Here is a 27,555-nt window from a genome sequence, read left to right on the forward strand (position 1 = left end):
GTGGCGTCCCTGCGGCGCCGTGGCCAATAGCCACACTCGGCGCTCCTTCCCGCTTAATGGCGGCGCGAAACCCGGCTTGTGACTTGTGATGTGGCGGCGTCGTCGCAAGCGCACTAATCCGACCGTTGGCTGCGCTGATTGATCAGTGGTGCCGAGTGCGCATTTGACTGTGAAGGTGTGCGAGGTCGTCGATCACGGAGGAGATACGCGCGATCGTTCGATCGGCACGGGACGCGCTGACGCTGTCGGCAGCGAGTTGACGATCCGATAGGCCCGGGAGACGCGCCGGTCTTCCCCTCTCTCTCTCTCTCTCTCTCTCTCTCCGTCCTCCCTCTAGTTATCATCGTCATCATCCCACTCATCCCAGTGATCTGAGTGATCCAGTGTCGCGAGGGTGCCTAACCGGGAACGACGTAGTGCTCCGTACCGAGACCCCAGGCGCGTGAAGCCGCGTGCATAAAGGAGAGCCGAACGCATAGACCGGACGAGACGCACACATCGACAACAATAATGTCAACGAAGTCGAGCAAGAAGTCCGCCGCGGCGGCGGCGGCGGCGGCGGCTGCGGCCGCCGCCTCTACCGCCTCCGTTGCCGCATCGTCGTCGTCGGGCAGCGGTATCCAATCGCCGCCGTGCACGTCGACGCCGATCGTCGGACAGCGGCCCGGCAGCCCGCTCAGCCCGACTCGCTATTCCCGGCTGCAGGAGAAGCAGGATCTGCAGAATCTCAACGATCGTCTGGCATGCTACATCGAGAAGGTGCGCCAGCTGGAGTCCGAGAACTCCCGGCTGATCCGGGAGGTGCAGACCACCCAGGAGACCGTCACCCGGGAGGTCACCAACATCAAGGCCATGTACGAGCACGAGCTGTCCGACGCGCGGAAGCTCCTCGACGAGACCGCCAAGGAGCGCGCCAAGCTCGAGATCGATACCAAACGTCTGTGGGATGATAACGAGGATCTCAAGAGCAAGTAAGTCGACCGCTAACAATATATATACATATATATATATATGTCGCATTTTATACTCCGAGTCTAGTGATAAGCACTTTACCGGTGTCTGTCCGTGTTGTCTCTTACTTGCAAAATAGATATAGGAAAGTAAGATGGCATTAGTCGGGATCGTTACTAACAAATATCGACGCGACTGAGCACCCGGAAATTTTCTCCGATGATGCTATAGATCATCTATAGAAAAAGAAATAAAATCTTTTACGCTGGCGCCTTGCGCCTTGCGAGAATTTGTTGATTGTTGGGTGCACAATTGGGTGTTGCAGTCGGCAAAGTGGTGAAACTCGGATTTGAATACAATGAGGCCCGAGATTTCAAAGGGTGTGCGAGCTTGGTTCGAGACAGCCGAAACTTCGGTCCGCGAAGCCGTGTGAATACCGTGAATCATCGGCACCGTGCTATATACTCAATTTCTCTCTCGATCCTCGATCCTCGTTAGTACTTCTTATTCTGACACATGCGCAGAATAAAAATATCCGCGCAATCGCGTTCAAGCGTCCATAACCTCAATGCAGCCTCCGTGTAAAAAAAAAAAAAAAAAAAAAAAAAAGAGAGAGAGGACGCATAGCTCTGCGTGAGCACTGGGAACGCGAATGATTAGTAGTAACAAAAATGTCCTGACTCCCGGGTTCGATTCCGGTCTTCGTCTCGCATATTCCTCGATTAGAGGAGAAATTTTCGCACGCGCGCATTTAATTAAGGATTAGAGGTCATTTTGTGTCATATAACTTGAAAAAGGTTAAAGATACGGCAATATCCTCCTATATATATATATATTCCTGATAGGATATTTTTAAACGACTTACATTCATTTTTCTATCGATATAGATGAACTTTATAATCTCGGTTTAACTTATACTTTTCATTTTTTTCTATATATAATGTTCATTTCTACCAATATAAATTAATTTTAATCTTGATGTAACTTACTTTTTATCTTTTTTTTAACCCTTAAAACTAGTAAAAGATGAAAAGTAAGTTAAATCAAAATTAAAATTAACCTGCATTAATAGAAAGGGATATAATTCTCAGAGCTAGAAAAAAAAATAAGTTGAACCGAGATTAGAGTTAATCTATATTAGTAGAAATGTATATCAGTTCTGTGTAAACTGAACCCCTCCCCGCTCTGCTCCTTAATTACTTCGTATTTTCTACATGGTCGCGCATGCACGAAGGAAAATTCACAATAGAGATTGCCTGGAATAATTATATTGGAGCCTCTCATTTTTTCGACTCAGGTATTTTTAGATCAGATCTAAAAACGTTTGATTTTTTTTTATGACAAATGAGGCAAGAAGCAAAGAGGCATAATTCCTAATCGAGTTATACGTGTATTCTAAATTATCTTTTATTACATGGAATGTGTACACTGGGTATATCGCGAAGTGAGTATATTATGAATTATGACTCATAGTGACGATTCCACCTTCCAAATATCGATGATGCAAAAATTCAAAGTTGGTTATATTCATATTGAGTTCTGTGTGTGTTTTTTTTAGGACACGTATAATTCCTTTAACAGAGGAAATGCAAATTGCATTTTATCACTGTAGTAGATATTATTAGCATGTTACTTTAGTATTACTTTGATATCAATATGTGCAGGGAAAATTATTATTCCATTTTATATAATTTATACACGTACAAACTCTTGGGTTACAGTTAAGCTTATTTACTGCATTTCAGTTCACTTTGTCGTTGAATATTGTGGACTTTAGTCATTCTCTTCACCACATATTCCTTGAGTCGATAATTTCTAGGGAATTATCAGATAAGCGTCAATTTACCGGAAATTGCAGCATACTCGCTATAAAACGTATAATCATGTGTCTATTTTGTGATCATCGTCGCAAATAGCTCGTTATTTCTTATTGCTCAATATCGATATTAATAAATTTAAATAATTTATACGAGAATCCGTAATATATCTATCTATTTAACGTGGAAGATTTTATACGGCAGTTTAATGTTAATTCTATCCGATATTTTTGCGCGTGCAAGCTACGAGAAACGAATATTCTCACAACGAGTAAATTATAAAAGTAAAATCAAGCCAACGAGAATTTTGAATCTCAACGTGTGTGTTACAACGTGTGTTACAAAGCGCGCTGAACATTCTCAACCTGTCCTGATCGATATTTTTGTGCCGTCGCGTTATCGTTCAACCTTGTTTTGCGTGCCAAGCAGCGATGATAGATTATGAATTATGACGGTATCGCGCGGTATAGAACTCATTCGATCCTAATTGATCCGGGGGGTATTACATTCACCGGAATATAAAAGACTCGCATCGATATCCAATAATTACCCATCGACGCCGATCTTCTGATTAGATTAACGAGCACAGACGCTTATCGGTGCGTCACGTGTATTTTCGTCGAGCGTGTTTGTCAACAGAGTTAAAAGATTCTCTCCAAAACGACGATGCATCGAAATCTCGAGTGTCTGACACGGGCTCGGGGTGGGGAAGTAAGTAGAATCAAAGGAAATGCGAAACACATTGAAAGAATGCGAGAAAGCGGGAGAGGTAGAGAGAGAGAAAGAGAAAAAAGACGAAAAGAGAGAGGGGGAGAAAAAAGAGAAAGCGTAGCTGGAGAAAACGAAGGAAGGCGACGGCGACGTTTGCATAGAGAGAGGAAATAATTTTCGGAGGTGAGAGCACACGCGAGGCCGCCGCGCCGGGGCGGCCGGGGGCCCTTTCCCCTCGGGGGAAGCACGAACGGAGCCGGTATACCGCGTGACTGGGCTCCTCCGTAAACGTGACGTTACTACGAGCGGTTGCGTCACGCTTACTATGCGGCGGTGATGTCAGTGCCGGTGCGCGTTATCACCTGACCTAAAAACATTGGACTCGATTCCGCCGTCACGTATATACTCGACGGGCACGATCGTGGCTAACTGGGATTATACGTCGGGTACATTTTGTCCCGCCGTCGAGACGATCGATCCTTTCGACCCGCGCGAGAGTGAAATTTTTCCACGATAAACCTACACCCCCTTCTCCTCCCTATCCTTCTCCTCCTCCTCCTCCTCCCGGCGACTATCAGATCTTCCACGTTATGGGATTAATCGATTCTTTACCTTTGCTCACTGGAATTTCAAGAGAAAGCAGCGAGGTATAGAAGGAATGGAAAACACGACGAACGTCTTATTGTATCTTTCATTCATGAGAGATACATTTCATGAAATAGATAGTTTCTTTAATTCGTAAACTGATAAAAGACGATAAGTTGCTCTAAGTTTTTCTTATCCATATGCGAGATTTTAATTAGAATCGAGCGTAGACGGAAAAGGAAGATTTGGAAAAGAAAGAAATTAATGCTTTTCTCGTCGCTCATTCGTGCCCAATGACTTTTTTGCGCAACTATTGCATATTTGTACGCGCGTAAGAGCGATAATTCCACGCTCTATATAATTATCGTCAAGCGTGCCGTACGTATTTAAGTTGCGATAGTCGAAGTTAAACGTGTTTGGTTTGATATACCACGACGACGAAATTACGGTGTTTCCCGGTTTACCGTTGCGACTGGTTGCAACACACCGGCAATTCCCCACGATGCATCTGCCATGCTCAATTTACGTGGGTTGAGTAGGATAGGTGGGGGAGGGGGGAGGGAAAAGGGTTTAGTAATCTCAAACTTTGTCCACCTGCACCTTTGAAATAAACATTTTCTTTTCAAAACAAACACGATGAAACCATGTTGCTTGTTATCGCGCGAAGATAAGTAGATATTGAGATTACTTGTACACTTGGCGGCATGAATGCTTTGGTTATTTGGTATATGAAGTTGCCTGCATATAGTGGCATTTTCGGAATGCGTGCTTCCTATCTAAATATTCACGTATCACGACTTAGATTATTATTATTATTATTATTAGAAACATGATATTGTAATATTAATCATTATATTATTGTTATTATTATTCATCGGACATTGACGTGTCAAAGTTTAAAATATCATTTCCAGCTGCTTTGAGATAGCGTTGCCGTTCCTCGAATAACCAACGAATGATCAGTCATAACGCACGAATATCTAGGCAAGAAGCGCACGAATATACATTAATTGTACATACATCGATTAGAATGGACGGTTGTAATTGGTTAAGTACAGGTTGAGAGCCCCTGGGACATATAGTCACGGCCATGAGGCTCATTTTCACGCTAAAGGTCATGTTGTTTTCGACGATATAGCAATGTTAATACCGCAAGTGCTTTCAACAAGCGATAGCATCACGACTTTGCTGTCGCTTGCTATTATTTTTATTACGTTATGCATTGACAATGTCGATTCTTTCGTTCCCGTTACATCTCGCGAACCTTCGCGAAAGCAATTGTGTCAGCGACCAAAATTGTTTGGGAATAAGTACGGCGTTTCATTATGCGACAGACGGCACTCAAACGCCTCTGTCTTTCTCCCCGGCTCTTTCTCTCTCTTCCCGCGGTGCTTCAGTGTGCGTGAAAATTCAGTGGTCCTTGAATGAGCAAAAAAGGTTGCGGCATGACGCGAGCATCTCCTAATAGAAAACTCAAGATATTTAAGAATATTAATGATAACTGCCTTACAACATTCTTAGAATTATCGTTATTTATTCACTTAGGAATTCTCGAAACAATTTGAATTTCTCTTTACATTTTAAACATTTGAAAGAACGCTGCAGTTGCAGTTATAAAAATAATAAGCTTCAAATATAAAATTGTAGTAACGTTTTCGGTATAAGAAAAATAAATTCATAAAAAAATCTAAAGTATTACATCTCTAAAATACATGTATCTGAAGGAATTCTTGGTATATTTCTAGATTTTTCTTTAACGTTTCTTCAAAGCGCCGAGGCTTCTTTAAAGGTCTCTTTGAAGCTTTTCTTCCGAGAACTCCGTGTTTCGCATTTTTGGCAATGAGAAAAACGCTTCGGATTTTTCCGAGAGAGATATCTTCCTCAGTTTTTTTTCTCTCACCAAAAGTGACGGAGTAACGTTGTCGCTGAAGTCCGTGATCCAATTAAACGACAAGGGAACACGTTCGCGCATTGCTCGTGCGACACGGACGAAAGAGCACGAGACGGTCGTAATCTGTACTCCGAGGCCGAGCGACGCTAATAATCTCGGATTCCGTGCGTCGCGCGCGGTCGCGGATAAGCAGCGAGTAAAGCCGCCGCGAGTAAAGCAACGTGCGCGTTTTCAAGCAAACGCGAAATTCTGAGGGTCGCGAATTGATTGTCGCCTCGACATTCGGTACCGCTTGGAATCGTGCAGCACGACATCACGCGTCCGATGTCAGCCATTTTAGCGATGCCAGGCGTCGCGTGAGGCCGGGCGTTGCACGCGCGAGCGGGCGCGTGTAAAGCCTCGGCATTTTCGGAGTCGCCGAGGGTCGCGATCTTACAAGTTCAAAACAGTGTTGTACTGAACTTAATTGAATAAATTTTTATTTGATTACACAACTCGTTACACAATTAATTTTTTTAAACGTTATTTTTGTATTATTAAATTATTCATTATTCGAATTATTCGTTATTCACCTTGAAACATATTTATTTGTTACCTTTTATTCTAAAATAAAATAAATAAAAATATAAGTCGATTTGCATATGTAAATTAACTGACTTACCTTAACTGATTTCGGCTACGTTATGGTTACACTTGTTAAACTGCGTGACATTCGAATATTATAAAAACAAGACAAATAGCTTTGTTAATAATACGGAACTGATACAAGCTTTGTTTTAAAATTATCACAAATGTTAAATACAGCCAAATCTCACTTTTCCTCTGGTTATTTGATACCATGTTTGAAATACGCGTGTTTCTGAAAGTCCATTTAAATAATAAAAGCATTTCAAATAAAAAATAAATTTTTGTATGAATTTTTTAGTGCTTTTTTTTTTATAAATCCACTAGCTTTTTGAAGTGTACATTTTTGGGAAACTAAAATTAACCATATACCTTTTTCGTTATATTCTTTTCTCTATTTATAAATAGAACTTGCTTTTATATTTTTTTTATTTTGTTAATTGAAAATAACGACAAACTTTTATTAAAACAAATGTTTATTTTCTTTTATTGATTGCAAATGTATTTAATTTCTTTGTTTTTATTTATATCATTTAAAAAACTAATAAGTATAAATTACAGCTTCACGTTAAGTCAACGTTAGGTTTACATTCGTAGATTATTCTTCCTGACCGATAATTTTCTTTTTTATTCGTTATAATCTTGAATAAAAATGACGAATTATGAATAAATTGTTCATTATTCACGAATAACAAATAAATTTATTATATTTGTTATTTCTTACTCGTTATTCAGAATAAAATTTGCCCAACACTGGTTCAAGATCGTATACGAGGAGTCGTGTATGTACAACCGATATAGGGCTCATCTTATCTGGATAAATTAGACAGTCTTGAAGTCCATATTTTAGGAGGAAACAGCATATTATGAGAATCGAAATTGGTATTGTGAATCTAATGATGTCTTTTTAATCTTGTTTTAGAATTGTAGTGTCAATTTCTTAACGAGATAATTGTCGCGGATATTCTGCCTCGTGTCTTTTGTAAAAAGGATTATGAAAAGACATCTGTGTGAGAAACACTTATATGTTGAATATATATAAAGTATAAAAACATTTTTTATTGTATATTAATAAAAAAATGTATAAGAATATAATTATAAAATTAAAAATTGCACGCTCTCACAATCGGCGTCCCAATTTATCGCGCGAGTATCTTTACAAAAGATTATAGATCCGCGGCTAAACTTGACCCGTGACACTGTAACGGATGTCGCTCGTTCGTACATACATAGCTGGATGCAACGTAACGTCGCAAGTCTTAAGTCTTTTGAAGGCGTCTCGTCGCCTCGCATTTTCGTTCCGATTGGTCTGCGGCAGAACTGGAGGGCGACGACCATCACCCTCCTGCTATATAAGAAGCGTATAAATCTCCGACTCGAGACTCCCTTCCTCGCCCAGCAATTGTTGTAGAACGGTGGTATCCAGCTTTGTTTTGGGCCAGTTTGTGAACGCACGACATCGGTTAAAAAAAATATATATATAAAGGAGTTCGTAATGTGACAGGGACTTTACTGTTTACTGTTAATCTTTTCGCTGCAGTTTTGCGATATACAATTTATTAATAGCAACTTTGAGCGCATCTTCGTCGACGCAAATGGTGAATCGATTACTGTGAACAATAAAAACATATCTGTTTTAATATTTAACTACAAACTAGTCAGAAAATCATAGGCCTGTTCGTTTTAGTTGAACTTCTTGCACGGTTCATCTTTTCTCTTTTTCTCTCCAATGTGAAAAGAAAAAGGAGAAAAATGAACTGTGCGATAAGTTCAGCTGAAACAAACGGTCCTCATGAGATCGAATGATCGCAGTTTGCAGCAAATCGCATTCTAATGTTTTCACGTTGATACCGTTTGTTAGGCGTTATTGTTAACTTGAGCCGCTACAAGTTAATTAGCGATCGGTGCATTTCTCGAGTTGTTGATGAGCGTGTACTTTTCGGAACGCACGTTTTTTTCTCTGCTTTGAGAATCGGGGAGAAGGAAACCGGGTGAATATATTAAAGACAACGTCCGGGCCACCATGGCAGAAAATAAAATTCTCAATGTGGGTCGTGCATCGCTTGAAATAGAAGCGCCGTGTGCTCTCTCCTACCCGGCGCGCGGCGCGGCTTCCTCCTCGCGAGCCGCGGCGGTATGTCGTAAACGAAAACGAATTTAAATCAGAATGCCGATTGTGTACCACGACCGCGATCTTGCGCGTCTATTATCTCGCAAAATAACGCTTGCCGTATTATCTAGAAGTGGGGAATTTCGCGGAGATACAGATTCCGTGAGAAATTAATGTAAATTAAATACGGTTTAATTTATCTTTTGTCTGTCTGTCTATTCTATTGTTTTTAATCTCCCAAACTGTTCTCTCAACTTAATGTAAAACGAGGATTCCTGGCGAAACCGTCTATGAACTGACGCTTTTCGAGGATAACGTAGCGAGAAAAGTGATTCCACGAGAATAGATATAGCATCATTCGATGTTGCCTGTTTTAAGGCAGTAGGCCAAGGATAGCAAGCCGATGTCGGTTCGGAGTATTTTATGTTTAAAGAACCTTCGTAGAAACTCGTCGTTGTCAGGGAAAAATTCGTTCTTGCTCATAAATCCTCACAAAAATTTGTTTTCGCGTCTCGATTAAAACGTTAAAACTACTTGAATCAGAAACAATGTTTGATTCTTTATCAATACTTTGCTTTCTCTTATTTAATCAATATTAATATATTGTATTGACAACAGAAAACAAGATGTTACGTAATTAGATTTAATAGAGTGCACATATATTTTTTAAAATAATGAATGAATGATAAATGAATGGTATCTGCCGTTGCATAATCGAGCGAACACGTTGCGGTTTGCAAACTTCCTGCGTTGACGTAAGAACTTGCCAATAGCAGAGAATCCTGATTTGCGATCGGACTGCTAAAAGTTAGAGTTAGTCGTTAAAGAAATGTAGCATAAACTTAAAGATGAAAGGTATATCGCTAGTAGAAATAAACGTTGTGTAACTGATATTTATCGTTTATTTCAGATTGGACAAAAAGACTAAGGACCTGCAGATATCAGAACGAAATGTAATGATATTCGAGACGCGTTGCAACGACTTGCAGTCGCAGTTCAATCAGTCGCAAGCGGAGCGCAAGAAGCTGGCTGAGAAGGAGCGGGAATGGGAGAAGGAAGAGACTCGATTGAAAGCACTGCTGGACGACGTTCGTAAGCACCTGGAGGAAGAGACCCTCCAGCGAATCGATCTCGAGAACAATATTCAGAGCCTCAAAGAAGACATCAGTTTCAAGGACCAAGTTTATCAGCAAGAAATTTCAGAGACTCGTACGAGACGACAAGTAAGCGAAACAATAGAGCCCTTCAAGCCTCGTTGTGTTGTTGTAAAAATATTATTAGTAAGAACAGTTTCTCGATTGACATTTGGCAGGCATTGACAAAAAAAACTGATTTGAAAATTTGCCTGGAAATGGCAATTTACTTTAGTTACATTGCATATTTATGTAGTATTTATCAATTTATGTATAATATACAAAAGAGTTCTAATTTGTGTCTTGAACGCGTTTTACGTTTTACGATAAATAAATAATAATCATTTATTGTCATCTCTAAAAGTACTCAATAAATATTGCTTTAAGACCAGCGATATAATAAAATCTGACCGGAAAAAGAAAGAGCAAATAAATTTCTAATCGATGTGACAGCTTCTACTTTAATAGTGTATAGTTTCCTGTTGACCTCCTAGTGAATCTTTCGAAATAATATTTATTCCTTTGTAATTGTATTTCAGGTTGAAATATCGGAGATCGACGGTCGTCTCTCGAAGCAATATGAGGCTAAGCTGCAGCAATCCCTGCAAGAATTACGCGATCAGTATGAGGCGCAGATGCGTGCTAATCGAGAGGAGATCGAGCTTTTGTACGAGAATAAATTTAAGAATTTGACATCTCACGCTCAGCGTAATAGCGGAGTCGCTAACATAGCAACGGAGGAGTTAAGACAGGCTCGCTCTCGAATCGAAAGTCTTAATACAAGAATCAACGAACTCGAAGCAGCGTTCAATTCCGCTAATGCACGCATAAGGTAATCTTTACAAGATTCTCTTGTAAAAACATTTTATTTTTGTTAATACATAAATATAATTTTTTTAATTCACACTTTACTTTGAAAAAAAACAAGAAAAGCACAATATAGAAATTAAGGATTAGTAGAGAAATATTATCTGATTAATATTACTTGTGTATAAGTAAAAATAGCTTTATAAAATAAATATGCAGAATAACATAAAATACTTCTCGACAGGGACTTGGAAAACTTACGAGAGAACGAACGTGATCGTTACACGGAAAGCTTGGCTGCATTAGAAGCGGAATTAACGCGTATGCGAGATGAAATGGCTCAACAGTTGCAAGAATATCAGGACCTTATGGATATTAAAGTGGCGCTTGATTTGGAAATCGCTGCGTATCGCAAGCTGCTCGAGTCGGAAGAGGCTAGGTGAGTCAATATCATAATCTCTGTAAATTTGACTGGCAAATGTTACGTGATAAGATTAATTTATGCGGAATTTACCTCAATTCCAGAATGAACATCACACCTATGCAGTCGACGAACACGTCTCTGTCTACTGGTAGAGCAACTCCGTCTAGACATACTCCTCTTAGGGGCGGCAAACGGAAACGCACTTTGCTGGAGGAAACCGAGGAACGCAGCAGTAATGATTATAGTGTCACGGGTACTGCTAGGGGTGACGTAGAGATTACGGAAGCAGATCCCCAAGGACGATTCGTAAAACTCACCAATAAGGGCAGTAAGGTAAGTGGAAGCTGACATTTTGGAGATCCAACGATTTGCGTTTTAGTTTTATTCAAGTAAACTCGAACTTCTTATCGAATGTAACTTTTATAACAGGAAATAAGCTTGGGTGGATGGCAGATTATTCGCAAAGCCGGTTCTCTGGAAACTACTTTCAAGTTTCATCGTAGCGTAAAGCTCGATGCAGGTGCTAACGTGATGGTGTGGTCGGCTGATATCGGTGCAACACACGAGCCTCCATCCAATATTGTTATGAAGGGTCAGAAGTGGTTCGTAGCAGATAACATGATTACAACACTGACAAATATTGAAGGAGAGGTACGTGCGTCCCATTTGCTATATGTATTTAATCTATAAATGTGCATTTCTCATTCTTCTCTCTCACCAAATAAATATTTTTAATTAATAAAATTTGAATAAATTTCATTAAAATAACGTTAAAAGACTCTTGAATGAGATAATTAGATATTTCCGACAATATAATGCGTTATTATATGCATATAAAGATTAATTTTAATATTAAATACAACACGATGCAGTAAATTTTCACAATACGATTAAGTAAATTTTCTAATAGGAAATGGCTACATCTGAGCGCAAGAGGCAGCAGTTATCTACAACTTTGTCCCGACACAGAGAAATGGGATTCCGACCAGCAGAAGAACTCCATCATCAGCAGGTAAGGATGCAATAAACATTTTATTGCATTATACATCACGTTGAATGTTGTAGTGAAATGAAAGCTTTAAATTACTTTTCGAAAACGAGAATAGACATTATTAGAAAAGAAAAGGGAAAAAGAGGAGAATGTAATATAATATACGATGCTGATATGCATTAGCGTTATATTTTAACTGCAGCATTATTTTGATATACTATCGGCGCACGAAATTCTATTTAGCAAATTGTATAGCAGCTCAATTGTAATGCAAAAAAGACTTCCATAGTGGGGAAACTAAAAAGATATTAGTCAGTAGAATAATAGATCTTGGAAGAGTGATGCTTTTTAATTCTTGAACATCGAAGAAGACAATGTGGCTATAATATTTATTCCAAGTTTTTAAGGCATCAAAGAGGTCAATTCAATATATACATAAACAGTAGTACCAAACAGTAGATATTCAGACATTACTTACCTCCAATTTGTTTCTGGAGATTCGTTATATACAGAATAAGTGTTGCAGTTATAGACTAATTTTGGGGGGTAGCATTTTCACAATTCACTTCTTGTTCCATAGAGAAGATATCTCTACCCGTATTAAAGGGTGAGGGCACACGACTCTGATGGGCACTTTATGTAAGTTGTTTTATAACCTATCAGATGTTCGAACATTACATTATCGATAATGTTCTCCGCACTCATAATAGAAATTATTTCGCTTCATATTTTGTTGGTTTTCATGCAGCATTTTGCCTGGATGCTCACCGCTTAACTAAAATCTCATGCCTTACGAGAATTAATATAATCTTCGTTATATAAGACTATTACCATCCCATTAATTAACCACATTGTCTTTAATTAAAATATTATTGTCAAATATATACATGTTATTAAATATTATCTACATAGACAATACTTAAAGCTTTCTTTCTTACTCGGAATTCAACTTAATATTAATGATAATTTGTGATTTAAAGAAATTTTGATCATGCGTCCTTTATATCTTATTAAATTTTAAATATCCTGTGATTAATATATTCTACGTATTAATATATTCTACGAATGCAAGATTCTTAGATTGAGTTTTTATATTGCATTTCAGTGTGGATAATTTTCATCTTTTGATATTATACATTAATTACTCCCGAATTTCACAGCGTTATTAATAATAATTATTACATAATTATTTATATATAATAATAATTTAGATAATTATTAATATATACTAGTATATATATATATATATATATATTATCCACATATGTATCCGATTATACATATGTGTAATCGGATTGGCGTCGAGAGTCATTTGAGAAATTGTATGCGCTTACTTTACTTTTAGAATGCGAACGGTAGTAACATTTACAAATAACATAAATCTGATTTAGCGTATTTATGTGTATTCTACATTACTGCACATGTGTTAATACAGTGATAGGTCATTGTATGCCAGAGATTGTAAAGAAAAATTAGAGTAATGTTACCGAGAGATATATTTCATGTATTTTCTCCATACGCATATCTTTTTCACCGTGTGAACATATAACAATGAGATTCATTTGCTTATATCTGTGACTAAATGGACATGCCGATATTCTCGCAGTGGATTAAGCGAACTGGGATCCGCGGTGATTACTCATTTTATTTTACGTTTCTTTCGTTTCCTTTTGTTAATGAGATATACGTACGTTTTATGTTTCAGAGCGATCCCCAAGGTGAAGAGCGTTGCCACATTATGTGAACATAAATTTACCATAAGTTTAAGAGTAACATTAAAAGATTTTAAAAGCTTGTATGATAATGGGGCTTCTTATTCCGTAAGCGCCGTTTAGAAACTGATAAAAATTAAGAAAAAAAAGAGATCATGCCATTAACACAAATAAATTAATTTAGAGTACAATATCAGAGATATATGAGATACAAGATTCATTTGTCTGATATTCACTTCGAAGAGAAGGAGAATAAAAGCGGAAATGATGAATATACTGCAGTTGAAACATTATATAACTTTCCTTACATTTATGCAATAGAATATATATTATATATGTATACACATATATGAGAAGATATTGTATAATATATTTGAACTGACAAGAGTTCAAATCAAATTTAACAAATGGGTTTCGTGATGTGAATGAAATACGTTTTTTTTTTTTGCATTTATCAATCTCTATTCATTACAAAGGAGAAAAGGGAATTGTGCTATTATATTCCGTTAAACCCACAGCCATACAACGATTACAGAGTACAGACGGATACTAATGGTACGCTTGTATTCAGCTCAACTTCTTCCTCCCTATTGTGTGCTGCGTTACAAGTTCAGGTTTACCACCATTGTGCATTCGTCTGTACTTCCATCAAATTGTAATACCGAAGCAGCGATACTTCGAGTGTGTTTTAATGATTAATAATTTCTTTATTTGTGATACGTTTATGTTTGTTTATTTTGTCCAGTAGAAAACATTCAAAAGAGCGATCGGGTTACCAGTATTTGTCCTTTTAAGGGACTATGAGATAGTAATATGAGACTGTGGGAAAGAGCTAAATATGATAGATATAAGACTGTCAATTAGATGGGACAGTTTCACCCCTCAATGAACCTCGAAGAAAACGCTCGATTAAACGTTCGATTAAATGTTATTTTCATTCTCCGACCAAGTAATATTTAATTGAACGCCGCATATTTTTATGCTAATGTAGGAGTGTGTTCTTCGGCCGGGAGAACCCGCAAAATTGTGTATCGAACTGTACGAATGCTGCCGATGTCCAATTGACCTTTTCTACAGATCTTTCTACCGATAATTTTCATGGGAGGTATGGGAAACGTATTTGTTCCTACAATCGCGCCCACCGGCATTCAACATAATTTTTCTTAATTGTATTCAACTTTATATCATTTATACTAATAATAAAAATCGCAAATTAACCGTACAAATATACTCGTGATTATTATTTTCCATAATAGCGACAGCAGCTAACTGGTTTTAGGCGAACGTTAAGTTAAAGTAAGTTAAGTTTTTGATAAGAGAGCGTAAAAAAAAAGCCGAAAAGATTTAAATGGACAAATTGTTCGTATTTTATGTACATGAATCGGTTAGGTACGTACACAGAGCCGGTTTGTAGGGAAAATTTCCTTCTCTTTGTATGAGAACGCTATTTTATTATATTGAAAATATGCAATTTCGCGTGAACCACATTAAGAATTGATAGATATTTTCATGTTAGTCCGATTTTGTAATAAAACTCATCAGTTTAAAAATGTATTGTATTCTGCCAATAAAATTGTCTTGTTTCGTCACTTTTTTGCACCAATATACAGTTGATACCCTCCATTCTAAGAAGTCCTATTCCAAATCAACTTGTTTTCCTCTAACTGGGATTCTCCTCTTGCCGTAACTCTTCCGCTACTTGTATTTAAATAAGATAGAACGTGTAATAGTATTTTCTAAGCGTATGCCAATAAAAGTTAGGGTCGAGGGGAAAAAAAATCTTAAAATAGCTAATTCCGACAATCTTTGAAACACAGGAAATCGACTGTATTTTTATTGACAGTTTAATTCGCTGAATTTTGAAAAATATCTATTCAAATATATATAAATTTGTGTATCAAAGATTTATATAAATAAATGTAAAAGTTAATCTTTAGAATCCGAATAGATCTCTTCTACGATTTCTTCAATTTTCGAATTAGAAAATCTTAAATATACGCCAAAGTGATATTCTGAGAAAAATTTGAGAGTCAGTTTGAAGCCGAGAGATCGTCTCCTCAATTTCTAAAGATTAAATTTTGTTGAGGATAATTTTTATATTCGAGTTTTATTAATATTTCTCTGTACATACAATACATATACAAAGGTCCTTCCTACATATTAAAAGGTAACGTGAAAATTAGTATAAAAGTTCTTTGACATATCGTAATGCGCGCGTCACGACGTGTTGAGTGTTGCATCATTATTTCAATGGTACGATGGTACGCCAGTTATTTTATTCGCTTTACGATATCATGATGAAATAAAAAATATCTTCTGCACCCGTATGAAATAAATATTAGGAACTAAGCTGGGCGACATTTCGCATTCATAATGCAAATCTGTAATACTCTTTTACATTCTGAAAATGGATTGCGCGGCTCTTCGCATCATTTTATATATAATATATATAGTATATATATATATATATATATATATATATATATATATAAACTTAACTTTATCCTTTTTAAATTGTATACAACAATTTAAAGTAACGTATGTACTTAGATATTCACATAATGGAAATGCTTTAGAGAAATAGAACGAAAAGAAACTCGAAGGTTTCAAGAACCGCATAGATTTTGTTACGCTACTACGATGTTATACGTTATATAGCTTTATAAATAAATACACATAAAATCTTATTCTTAGCTTACATAAGAAATAAATAAGAATGCCTTCATACAAAATTGTGAAATAAGAAGAGACAGAGGGAGTAAAATCAACATCGTATCTTTAACACTTGGATAAAAGAATCCACTTTGACGTCGCAATATCATCCTCTGAAAGAAAGCTCTTCTTTAAGTACCGTAAATCGTGCAATAAATGTACCCTTGGCGTTTTACTATTACATCCACAAAAGCACGATAATTAGCGCGACCGGGTTCCGAGATTCGTTCGACCGAAATTAAAATCGGTAGTTCCTATCGTCGCAAAAAGTATAGTGAGATGATATAATTTGTTCAAAACACTCAGAGTCCTTTGAAAATCCATCACATTCATATAGATCTTATATGTATATATCGTAACCATTATTTATATATATAGGTGAACACAATATAGAACATTTACACATTTTATAAGTTAACGCGTTTATATCTTGTAAGCATAGTCTTCGCGAAGTTATCTTCTCCGTTGATTACTTTCGATGTGGTTCTCTTCGGAGTCTTAAATAATCTAAGTATCCATTACGCTCGATATTTTGGATGGTAACGTTTTTGTATTATATCGCTTTAAGAGGCTAACACATATATCTCAACAGTTCTTCTGAAAAACTTGTAAACTTGTAAATGTATTGGAAAATGGCAGTCGCCGCCAGGAGCATTCGAGCTATAATCTCACATTTATTGAACATGTGAATGCGTATTTAATGATCAGATACAAACTGTTAGGCACGTATCTGTCGATATATCCGATTAAATTCTCTCTTTGAATCCGTTGATTAAACTCTCAATAAATACAAACAGGTCGTCAGATATTTTGAACATCGTTAATTTCTTTTTTTCAAAGTCGATCTTTAACTTTCATCCTCTCGCAGTTCGCATAAAGCTTTACTCTCTCGGCATCGACACAGGATCTTCCACAATTTTTATATTGTACGACGTTTCTCGATGATTATTTCACGAATTACCGGTCGTTAGATTGCTGTTCAGCAGTTCGGTGTTGGCGTTGTTCGCCGTCAGCTGCTGATGCTCCTTCTGCTTCCTGCGCCGCCTGCGATTCCGCTTGTGCACGCAGAACAGCACCACGAAGACGATGAAGAGGAACACCGCGACGCACGAGGCTACCAGTATCCAGACCGAGCGGGCTTTCTCAGTCTCCACCTTCTGCTGTATGATGGTCGAGCACTCGTTGTACAGCTCGTACGTCCGATTGCTAAATTGCACGACGGTGCAATCCTCGATCGGTGAGTCGGTGCAGTTGAAGAATTCAGGCTTCATTTTGATCTGACGTAACTTCACCCAGGCATTCAACGTCTGACACTCGCAGCCGAGGCTGTTGAATTTGATCGCGTTCCGGGAGAGATCGAGGTACTTGAGCTCGCAGAACGGCGCCAGGTCCTCGGTATCGATCGAGGTGATCATATTGCCGGACACATTGAGAGTGACGAGGGTCGCCTGAGGGCCGATACGCGGGATCTTGGTGAGCCTGTTCCTGGTCAACTGAAGTAACTGGATGGGCGAGGTGACCTCTACCTTGAACACCGAGTCGGTGAGCTTGTTGTGAGCGAGGTAGAGCGTGCGGAGATACGGTAGCTGGAAGAGGCTCTTCGGTAGAGTGTCGCAACCGTTTGTCGAAAGATCCAGCACTTCAAGGTACCGCTGTTTGGCGAAGGCCCCTTCCTCGATAGTCTGGATGAAATTGTCACTGAGATAGATGAAGGCTAAGCTCGTGTAAGAGGCCAGGCTGTCGTTCGTCAAGTCCCTCAATCGATTCACGGTAGCGTCGAGCACCTATAAAATAAATATTTTCAGACAAAACTTATGCATATGTAAAAAGAATGGGGGAAAAAAAACGGGAAAACATGTTTATAGAAAGATTATTCTCTGCGTAAGCAGAAATAATTTAGTATGCAACATGAATTAAATTGGATTGGAAAAAGTTAAAATGTTACATAACTTCGATATCGAGTAATATCGGAGTTCGGTAATCGATACATTAAATTATAATTATTAATAACACGCAAATGATAAATACTATGTGAATGTGTGAGCGTATATCGTTATAAAATTAATAAATAAAAATATCTCATTTCTGAAGGTATACGGTGTGTTATTCAGATGGAAATTAACATAACATTTTACGTTAGTTATCAGATTTCTGTTAGTAAAAAACGTTTCGGAATGAAAAATGGTAATTCCGTTGAAAGGGAAGAGGTCGGGATTTATCAATAAGATCTTTGTTTCCGTAAAGATGCACTTGTCAGATTAACCGGTCAGCGAGAAGAATTAATGGCGTATAGCTAACCCAATAATGCAAGGACGCGAGATGTTAGGACGACGGACAATGGTTTCTTTGACGCGACCCCTTGATATGAAAATGCAATGAAGAAATATGAATATTTTAATGCCTTTTATTTATATTAATTTAATAAATCTCGCAACACGTAATCTTTCGCTCGTTACAGTTTCTTGACACGTATCGGTCAAACTGTTTTCAAAAATTGACCAGTTTAAGTCTCGTAGAGTATCTCATTAATTTATTTTATAATTATATTAGATATTTTCAACTCAGTAAAATAAATTAAAATGAGATAGATTTAAAGTTGGAAAATTGACATATTTACATTCTTGATGCTTAATTTAGAAAATATCTTTGAATTTAAAAAGCTTGTAAAATGAATGAATTCTCGGCACGAATCAATAATTAATCAAACCAATCTTCAAAATTTGACAAATTAAGTCTAGTAGTACCATTAATTCAATTACTTTTTCCATATGATTATATTAGATATTCTCAACTCAGTTTAAAATTAATTTAAATAATATAGATTTAAAGTTAGAAAATGAGCTTGTTTGCATTCCTGATGCTTATTATTCATCAGAAAATTTTTCAATTTAAGCCGCTTGTAAAATGAATAATTCGGGATAAAAATCCGTTTTATTCCATCTTCGTTGCGTTTGAGACATGTGGGGAAACATTCTGGAGTTTCGTAAAAGGATATCATGTTCTGTTGACATTGGTTTGCATCGCGCAGACCCAACTCCGAAATTAGTATGTCTGGCATTTCTGCGTTCGTTAAATTCTGCGTACGAGTCTGCTTTGTCGATTGAATATATAAACAGCTCTTTATGCGCGTTGATTCATATATGCGGCTGCTCAGATTCACATATAATTCTTGCAAATGCGATTATATGTATATTTATAACGACCGATGAAAGAACCATACGATCTCATACGTTCACATAATATAATATACTCGAATTTATCGATTAACGGATCTTTCAAAGCACAATTAATTTTGCTCTTAATAAGAATTTGATGCAAAATAGTTCGACGACCACAAAAAAAGTTATTCTATTAAGGTTATTCTATTAAGGTTTGATTCAAATTGAATAAAGATTTGCTTTAAGTTGAATGAAAACCGAGAATTTATCTATTCAAATTTATATAAAATTCTATTTGCGAAAAATTATTCATCAGCGCGAAATGTCTCCTTGAAGAAAACTCAATTACAGTCAAAGAAAAATTTACATTGAAATTCCGTCGCTCTCGAATTTCCATCGGGACATCCGATACGCGAGATCAAATACCGAAGCATCGGTAATATCTCTATCCGACTAAAATTTCTCAAGTGTATTGCGGAACGCATCCATCCTCGTGACCCTGGACAACCCAATCTCCGGATTTAGCATGTCTGGAGTTTTGCCTGGGATTCATCGGGAAGTAAGTTTACCAAAGTACGACGAGGAGTGTAGTTGCAGACGTACGGGGATTTGCAGGATGCGGTCGTATCAGACGGACATCAGTTGAAGAAAGAAAAAGGAAAATAACGTGCAGGGCATATGGAAGACATATAAGCATTCCGTAAAACGGTGGAAAGATTCAAAGATTTAAGCTCCAGAAAGATGCATTACAATCTCTCGCAATCTCTCACTCGGTTCGGTTACAAAAGGCTTATCCGTTGATACCCCGTCGAAATACCTGACGGGAAAGGGTGATTAATTATTCGTACGTAATGTCGCTAACAATGAATGAATTAAAGGTACGGTACGGAGGGAGATCCGGAGATAGATTCATCATCGCGTTAATATTACACGAAGTCGAAAAGCGCGCGCGCGCGCCCCCGCGCGATCTATTACCGGTAGAAGGAAGTATCGTTAAAAAGTAAAATAGTGATCAACAAAGGCGCACTCGAGAAGAAGGTATCAACAAGTATATATACATTTTATCGTCGACGTTGACAAAGCGAAACTCCTGTAATGCTATTATGAAGTGCGCGTTACAAGACAGCGCATGCGTTAAACCGCTGGGACATCAATCCGTTTCGCAAGTCAGCCTTGTGCATCCTTTGTAAACTAAGGCTGTGCCAGATTTACCCCCCTTTGACGGAAATAACGTGAAACTGACAAGGGAGCGAAAGGAAGTGTCTATATATAAAATATCCCGAAAACTTCATATTTAAAATATATCGCTCTTTTATATCTTACACGTGCCATTCCGACGATAAGAATTAAAATATAAAGTTAGCGATTAAGATAATAAACATATAACAATTGTACAAAAGCAACGTGGAAACTTTTAACTTAAAATCTTTTAATATTGATCCTTTTGCTTCTTTCGTTTAATAAAAATCTAAATAAAGAGAAACAAACAGAAGAAAAGAAAGAGAACAGAGAGAAATAAAGGACTTTATAGCTATAATTTTTAGAGAAGTTTATCGTAAACTCTTTCATTAGCTTCTATTTTATAGGAATTGTTGCAGATAATGAAAAGATGTGGAAGGTAAAGTCTTTCGACCCTTGGATCGTACACACACAAACGCGTGGCTCATTGTGAAAGTAGTAGTGGGTGAGTCTTAAGTTCGAGTCCCCGACTGTCACCCCACATATTTCATCGATTTCGTTCGATGGCTGGTGCGTGGGGCTGACAGCCCTACCACGGAAAAACCCGTTGTTGCGAAGAATTTAACAAAAAAGACCTGACACACGAGTGAAAGGGGCAAATGGAAGAAAATTGTTAATAAGGCTGAAAAAACATCCTACGTTGTAATGCCCCAGAAGAAGAACATAAGAATAAATTGTATTTACGATGTTTATTGGCAAATCTCACCTGTATATCCGCCTTCAGATTCGTCGGGATGTCGTGCAACTCCAGATTCGTGCAGGACGCCCCCAGCAACGAGTAGGCCCTGTTGTAGCGGCATTTCTTCACGGACGGGTCCCGATCGACGACTTGCGTGGGGCCCGGCGAGCCCAGCACCAGAACATCCGGCACCGTGGCCACGACAAAGCCCAGTAACAGAAAGCCATTAAAGAGAAGGATGCTCATGTCTGCAACAGATCCAGCGGAAACGCACGCTTGAACTTTGCCCAAATCGAATCCCCAATCGGATAATCGCTTTGCGAATACACCAGGGTGGGTGGGAACATCCCCACAGGACTGCCCTTGGCAGCGCGACACCGCGGTTACGTGTAAGCGCGTCATTTGCCGATATTTATTGCATTGTAATTGCATCGTAAAATGTTGCACTAAATTGGTACTTTCGGATATTTAGATTATCAATACTTCAGAACACGTTTCTTTCTTTTACCACTCTCACTCCGTTTAATCAATATATCATTTCCTTCCGTCTTAATTCGAGAGATTTGCTTTTTTGCCTAGGCGAACGGGCGACGGTCGGCTTGAAGCAGTTAAACGAAGTTGATTAGCAGCCTTGCCAGATAGCTTTAAAAAAATTGTGGAAACTTTTCCAATCGCCTTTACCTCTATCCCTCCCCCGTAACGTCCATTTACGCGCAACTCCGGTATTTCCGTAGCTTAATTAAGTGCCCCTTGGAGACGAAAAAAGAAAGAGAGATATTATACTTTGAAATCGTATAATAGCTTCAGTTACCGGAGCGCTATCGCGTCTATTTGCGCTCGCCCGTTGGATGCTTTCCATGTCCAGAAAACGGTATTCATATAATTCCGATAAGCATCGTTTTCGGTCGGAATCGATCCGACATACGCGGCGGGCGAGCGCGTTTTCGGGGCGCAATTATTACACGCCCGACATCGCCCGGCGCGAGATGCAGTTGCCGACCTCTTATAGCCGGTTAAGTTGTCAGTCGAAATAGCTGGCCAGAGCCAGCCAGCCATCCGGTCCGCTTACCATCCCGGCGAAGTAATTTCCAGGTGGCGATTTCAACTTCGCGCGCGCGGTAGAAAGAGAGAGAGAGAGAGAGAGAGAGAGAGAGAGAGAGAGAGAGAGAGAGAGAGAGAGAGAATTTCAGCCGCGTAAATTTTCGGACTTTGACGGTGGAGCGAAGTGAAATTACGGAAAGGGAAGAGAGGAAAAGGGCAGAAGGTTAACGAGGCTTTTCTCTCCTCTCTCTCTTCTCCCTGCACCTTGTTTATATAAAAGCATAAAACTCGCACGGTGCTTCGTGCGAGAGGAACGGCTGCCGGAAACGTCCTGTTCGTTACCACGATCGGGTCGATCGATCGATCGCCCCCTTTGGTCCCGATAGAATTTCTCTTACAGCAGGTGTCAATGTAATACACGGAAAGTACACTTTACAACGTGGATTCGGAAAGTTAAGGGATATCAAGTTTGTAATTAATTGCTCGCGCGATATCCCCCCGTAACATATAGACGAGATGTAAATTCAGCATTTTTAAGAGAACTCTCGGATATCGGTATTATTAAGTTTACGGAGGACAATTCCAATTTATCGTGACTGCATCCTTTGGTTTTGCTTAAAAAAAAGGTTGAACGTCGCGCACGCGCGCGTGACATGAGTATGTAAATGAAATTTTATGTTATGTTTATTTTATATTAGTATGACATTATTTGCGTGTATACCGTCACTGCTTCTGGAATATTGTGAAATCTTAATCCGCGTCCCGTGAGAGGCATTTTTTTTTCTTATACCACGCGACACTTCGTGTAAGTTGAGAATATTTCTCGCCGTTCCTCGCTCCACCGCTAAGCGCCTCGTTCCTCGGTCCGCGAAGGCGCGGCCGTTGCGGATTTTTATCGCGGGATTTATTGCGCATTTCGATGAGATAAAAATTTCATGTCGCTCCGCCTGCTTACCCCTGGGGCTGGATATTATAGCGGGAAACCCGGCTTCTCTCGACCATAATTAAAATTAAATTGCAGTTAGCTAAGACGAAAGTGCTCTCTTCGCCGAAGCCGAAAGCTTAATAGCATTGCGTAGGATGCACGGAGGAACTGGAGAAAGGAAGATGATGCGCCTGTGCACGTTGCAGTTTGTCGTTTACGTAATAAAGGACGACGATGGCAACGAGACGACGATATGGAGAGCTTCACCGATTTCCGTACATCTCACGCGCTCATTTGCCTGCATTTGAAAACGTTATTAATACAAATTGGAACAGCGGCCTGCCTCTCTTTCTCTCTCCTCTCTCTCACCCCCTCCCCTTTCTCTGTCTTTCTCTTTCGTGAATCTCTCTATTTCCCAATATAACATCTTGATAATCAAACTTACTCCTTTGAGTATTCTGTAGCATCACTCTCTATCTCTTTCTCCCGTCCGTTCTTCCTCGTTTTATGAACGCGAAGAGAATTATACGTCTAGTTTCCGAATTAATCTAATAATAATTTCACGAAATATTTTCTACTTAATCTCATCTGTCCGCCGATTAAATAGATTAAAAATTTCGCAAATTATGCAAAATAATTATTTGGTATATATTTTGAATAAATTTTTGTAAAATTTAAATCACAAGAATTAATAGGTTTTTTTTCTTTTTTTTTCCCCCAAGAGTATGCCCTAAAAATCTTACATAAAAACGATATAATTATTAAAAAATATACTAATTAAGAATATAATTTTAAATAATGTATATTACGTTACGAAATATGCTTCTATGTATATATATAAGGTGTTAAAATACTCATTATAAAAAATAAGAATTAAGAAAACATCTTTATGCGCTATTTTTTATCGAAAAATGCAAAGAGACTGTCTAAACTCTAAAATGTCCCTTTTTCCCTGCTCTCATCGAATATTCCTATTTGCAGATATCTTCTTCTCGAGAAAGACCTTGATAAAAATATTGATGTAATATCACGAGAAAGCACTTGAAACCGTTCGAAAGCTTTTCCGTTGATCATTGCAGCAATACCCTTTATACCGTTTCGAGAGTTGAAAATACGGTGCGTTTCATTTACGGCTTGTTATAAAGCCGTTATTTACCCATGGCTAAATACGACTCGGTATTAATTTATTATTTTGTATCCACTTTTGATGATCTGTGAATAATATATTCACAATGGTAATATACGTTTCACGCTGGTCGCGTGACAAGCCGAGCGCTTTCGTTTCAATCAGCAGCGAGAGCAAATACAATTTAAAAGTACATTTTGCAATAGGAATATAGCTCGTTAAAGCACGGACAGAAGAGTCCAAATGACTGAGTCGAATGTAATAACGCGAAAAATATCTGGAATATATAATATCGTTACGCAGAAATTGCTTAATAACGGCTTTTAAAATCTCTCTCTTTTTTTTTTAATTGTTTCTAACAAAAATATTGCAGATTTTAAATTATTGTAAAACGGTTAACAATTCGTGAAATAAAATGGCATAATTGAGGCAATCATTGTTATAAAACTTGTAAAAATACAGCGCAATGTTAGTTTCCAGAAAACTAAGAATTTTTTTTTTCAAGATCTGCAGTTATCTGTTTAAAAATTGTTTTCAAATTTTCTATAAATTCATCGATTAATGCTATTAAGAGTGACAAACGACATACCGACTCATTAATTAATTGTAAAATTTCGACCAATAAAAAATCGTGGACTATCAAATCTCATTTATTATTCACGCAATAAATTTCGGCTCTTTTTCATTATTCAGCTATATTATATCATCCTCAGCTGTTTGATCTATTTATCATTTCATTTATTGCGCTTTTTGGAGCAAACATTCCCTCAAAGGAAAGTTTTATTTTAATTTTTGGAGGAAGTGAGCCATTCACGCGTGAGATGAATAATCGAAGAATAAATTTTCCGCGAAACTCGCGCAGCTTTGTCGACCACCGAGACTCGGAAGTCGATGCTATCGACAATGAAACAGTATACCGCGGCTCACTGACGTCGTGCCGGAGAGCTTATTTCCGGTGCGTATATGGGAAACTGGAGTGGGGGGGGGGAGGGAAACGGGGAGCGCGGTGGATCCGTTTACAAGACGTCGTGATTCATGGCCCGTGCGGTTTGCAAGTTTTGAAAGAAAGACGACGCGGTGTTTATTGTGCCAAGATCTCTGATGAACTGCAGAGCGGTTGCGAGTTTCAGCCAGCCGTCAGTGCTTATATCGCCGGAATATCGATCATGTACGTTGCTGTTAATATTCGCATGAGAGGTCAGGTGTACATATCGGGGTGTCCGTAACACACGTGTGTCGAATTTCGAACGTTTGTAAAACGCACGTCGAACACATACCCCACTTCGAAAGAAAGTCACACGGAAAGAGTCCCAACAGATGCGGCTCTGCAAAAAAAAATCGCTTTATATAGGGAGATATGCGGATAGCAGAGATATTCTATTTATTAGAGTTAATAATTCGTTAAATTGGCAAGAGTGGCTGACAGTTGTTATCAATATTTACATATTTTTTCAAATAATTTTCGTACAAAGCATTATTCTCTAAAAGCTGTTTTTTTTTCGCTATCTTCAATATACCAGATCAACTATATTGTAGATATAACAACTCAACAGTTATTAGAGATCTTTGTTTAAAAAAATATCAATATCAAATCGGTGAAAGAACCCCTCATTAAAATTCAACCGGGGCGAAACGTTCCGCGTGGAATTTTATTTTAATTATTTTTACCGGCTGAAAGGGATGTCGTGGACTCTCGACAAAATTTTTAGCTACGTCAGAGATTCGCTATATAACAAAAAAAACGAATAAAACTCGTTCCGCGAGAGAAAAAACGGGCCCCGACGAACCCGACTTACGGCAGCGAACATATATATCAAGCTTCGCTGCATAAGTATATAATTACGTCCCACGTTAAAAATCTGCGAAATTTTCTCGTCAGAGCAGGGGAGATTCTCTCGTCGCGACGAGACTAAAAGTCGGAAAGAAGACCGGGCGAGACACATTGCACGTTGCGAAAAGTAAATGTTTTATCTCAGCGCGAGCGCGAGCGCGAGCGGAAAGAAAAAGAAGACGGAGTCTCCGAGATTCTCGCGAGAGATAAGCGACGGAGAGAAATAAAAATTTCATTTACATCTTAATGGGATTCAATTATTGTCTCTTTAATCCAGTCCTTCGGCTCCCGCCGGAAGTGCGGCGATTTTCGATTTCAGAAAGCGGCGATTCTAAAAGCGATTCTATGGCGCAACGCGGTGCGGAGCCGCGGGACCCGGCGCCGCCCGTTCGTCGGCGAGTTTTACGAGAGGCTTTCGCGGTGGTTCAAGACGCGCACCAAAAATAGACCGTGTTATCGGTGAGCGGTGCATGCTGCACGACATTACGCGATATACAGCAACAGGTCTGCGCAACGTTACGGAAAGTGGGTTTGGTCGGTCGGCCGGTCGGTGGGATGGGACGGGTCTCTGGCAAGGCGGCGGGCAAGGGTGTCCGGAGCATGTTCATTCAGAACGCGCGGCTTCGATTGGCGGACTCGCGGCGCCGTTACGCCCGGAGCTAATTAATTTGCTCGCTCGTCCCGACAAATGCCTACTTGCGATCTCAATTGAATCGTGGAACGGTTAACGTATCCTCGGCCGAGAAGAATAAACGCTTCCATCCCGCGGCGGGGGACAAGCGCCGCCGCTTCCAATTGACAGACGCCAATAAATGGCGTCGAGCATGAGCGACAAGATAGAAATTTAATGTACGTATATCGTTACTTAACTCGCGCGGCGTATAAACAATATAATTTATGCACATGTAGGGTCGCACATATTGTCGCAAATATTAAAGCCTGCGCATATTGGAATATCAGCCACTCGCGGAGATTTTCTAAGTTACGATCACGAGCCATTTGACGCTTTTGTAGAATTATATACAAAAGATAAAAGACGTCTTTTACAAACTCATCGCATTCTCTATGATAAATTTTCTGTATTGTAA

The 27,555-nt window shown here is 38.7% G+C and overlaps 2 protein-coding genes across 12 annotated transcripts in view; one reads left to right on the forward strand and one right to left on the reverse strand.

Annotated features, from left to right (window-relative positions):
- Positions 1–80: 80 nt before the first annotated feature.
- Positions 81–15,345, forward strand: LOC143894226 (lamin Dm0). Of its 3 annotated transcripts, none has more exons than XM_077400376.1 (9): positions 81–971; positions 9,600–9,912; positions 10,362–10,654; positions 10,874–11,068; positions 11,155–11,386; positions 11,483–11,704; positions 11,964–12,065; positions 12,625–12,683; positions 13,750–15,345. In XM_077400376.1, the coding sequence occupies exons 1-8, from the start codon at positions 511–513 to the stop codon at positions 12,646–12,648; spliced, it is 1,842 nt and encodes a 613-aa protein (XP_077256502.1). In that variant the 5' UTR covers positions 81–510; the 3' UTR covers positions 12,649–12,683; positions 13,750–15,345. The 3 variants fall into 3 exon arrangements, with proteins under 3 accessions (XP_077256502.1, XP_077256508.1, XP_077256496.1); XM_077400382.1 differs by having other exon boundaries at positions 12,793–13,840; XM_077400370.1 differs by lacking the exon at positions 12,625–12,683.
- Positions 15,346–15,844: 499 nt separating this feature from the next.
- Positions 15,845–27,555, reverse strand: part of Lapsyn (Leucine-rich repeat activity-regulated protein at synapses) — a 92,963-nt gene continuing 81,252 nt past the window's right edge. For all 9 annotated transcript variants that reach the window (XM_077401379.1, XM_077401323.1, XM_077401383.1 and 6 more), the window contains 2 exons: positions 21,572–21,792; positions 15,845–18,252 (listed from right to left, as the gene is read on the reverse strand). In XM_077401379.1, coding sequence (XP_077257505.1) covers positions 17,419–18,252; positions 21,572–21,792 — 1,055 coding nt within the window. In that variant the 3' untranslated portion in view covers positions 15,845–17,418. The remainder of the gene's footprint in view (positions 18,253–21,571; positions 21,793–27,555) is intronic.

Source organism: Temnothorax americanus, unplaced genomic scaffold, assembly GCF_048541705.1.
Source record: "Temnothorax americanus isolate GAGA-0224 unplaced genomic scaffold, ASM4854170v1 Scaffold1, whole genome shotgun sequence".
Classification (NCBI taxonomy): Eukaryota; Metazoa; Arthropoda; class Insecta; order Hymenoptera; family Formicidae; genus Temnothorax; species Temnothorax americanus.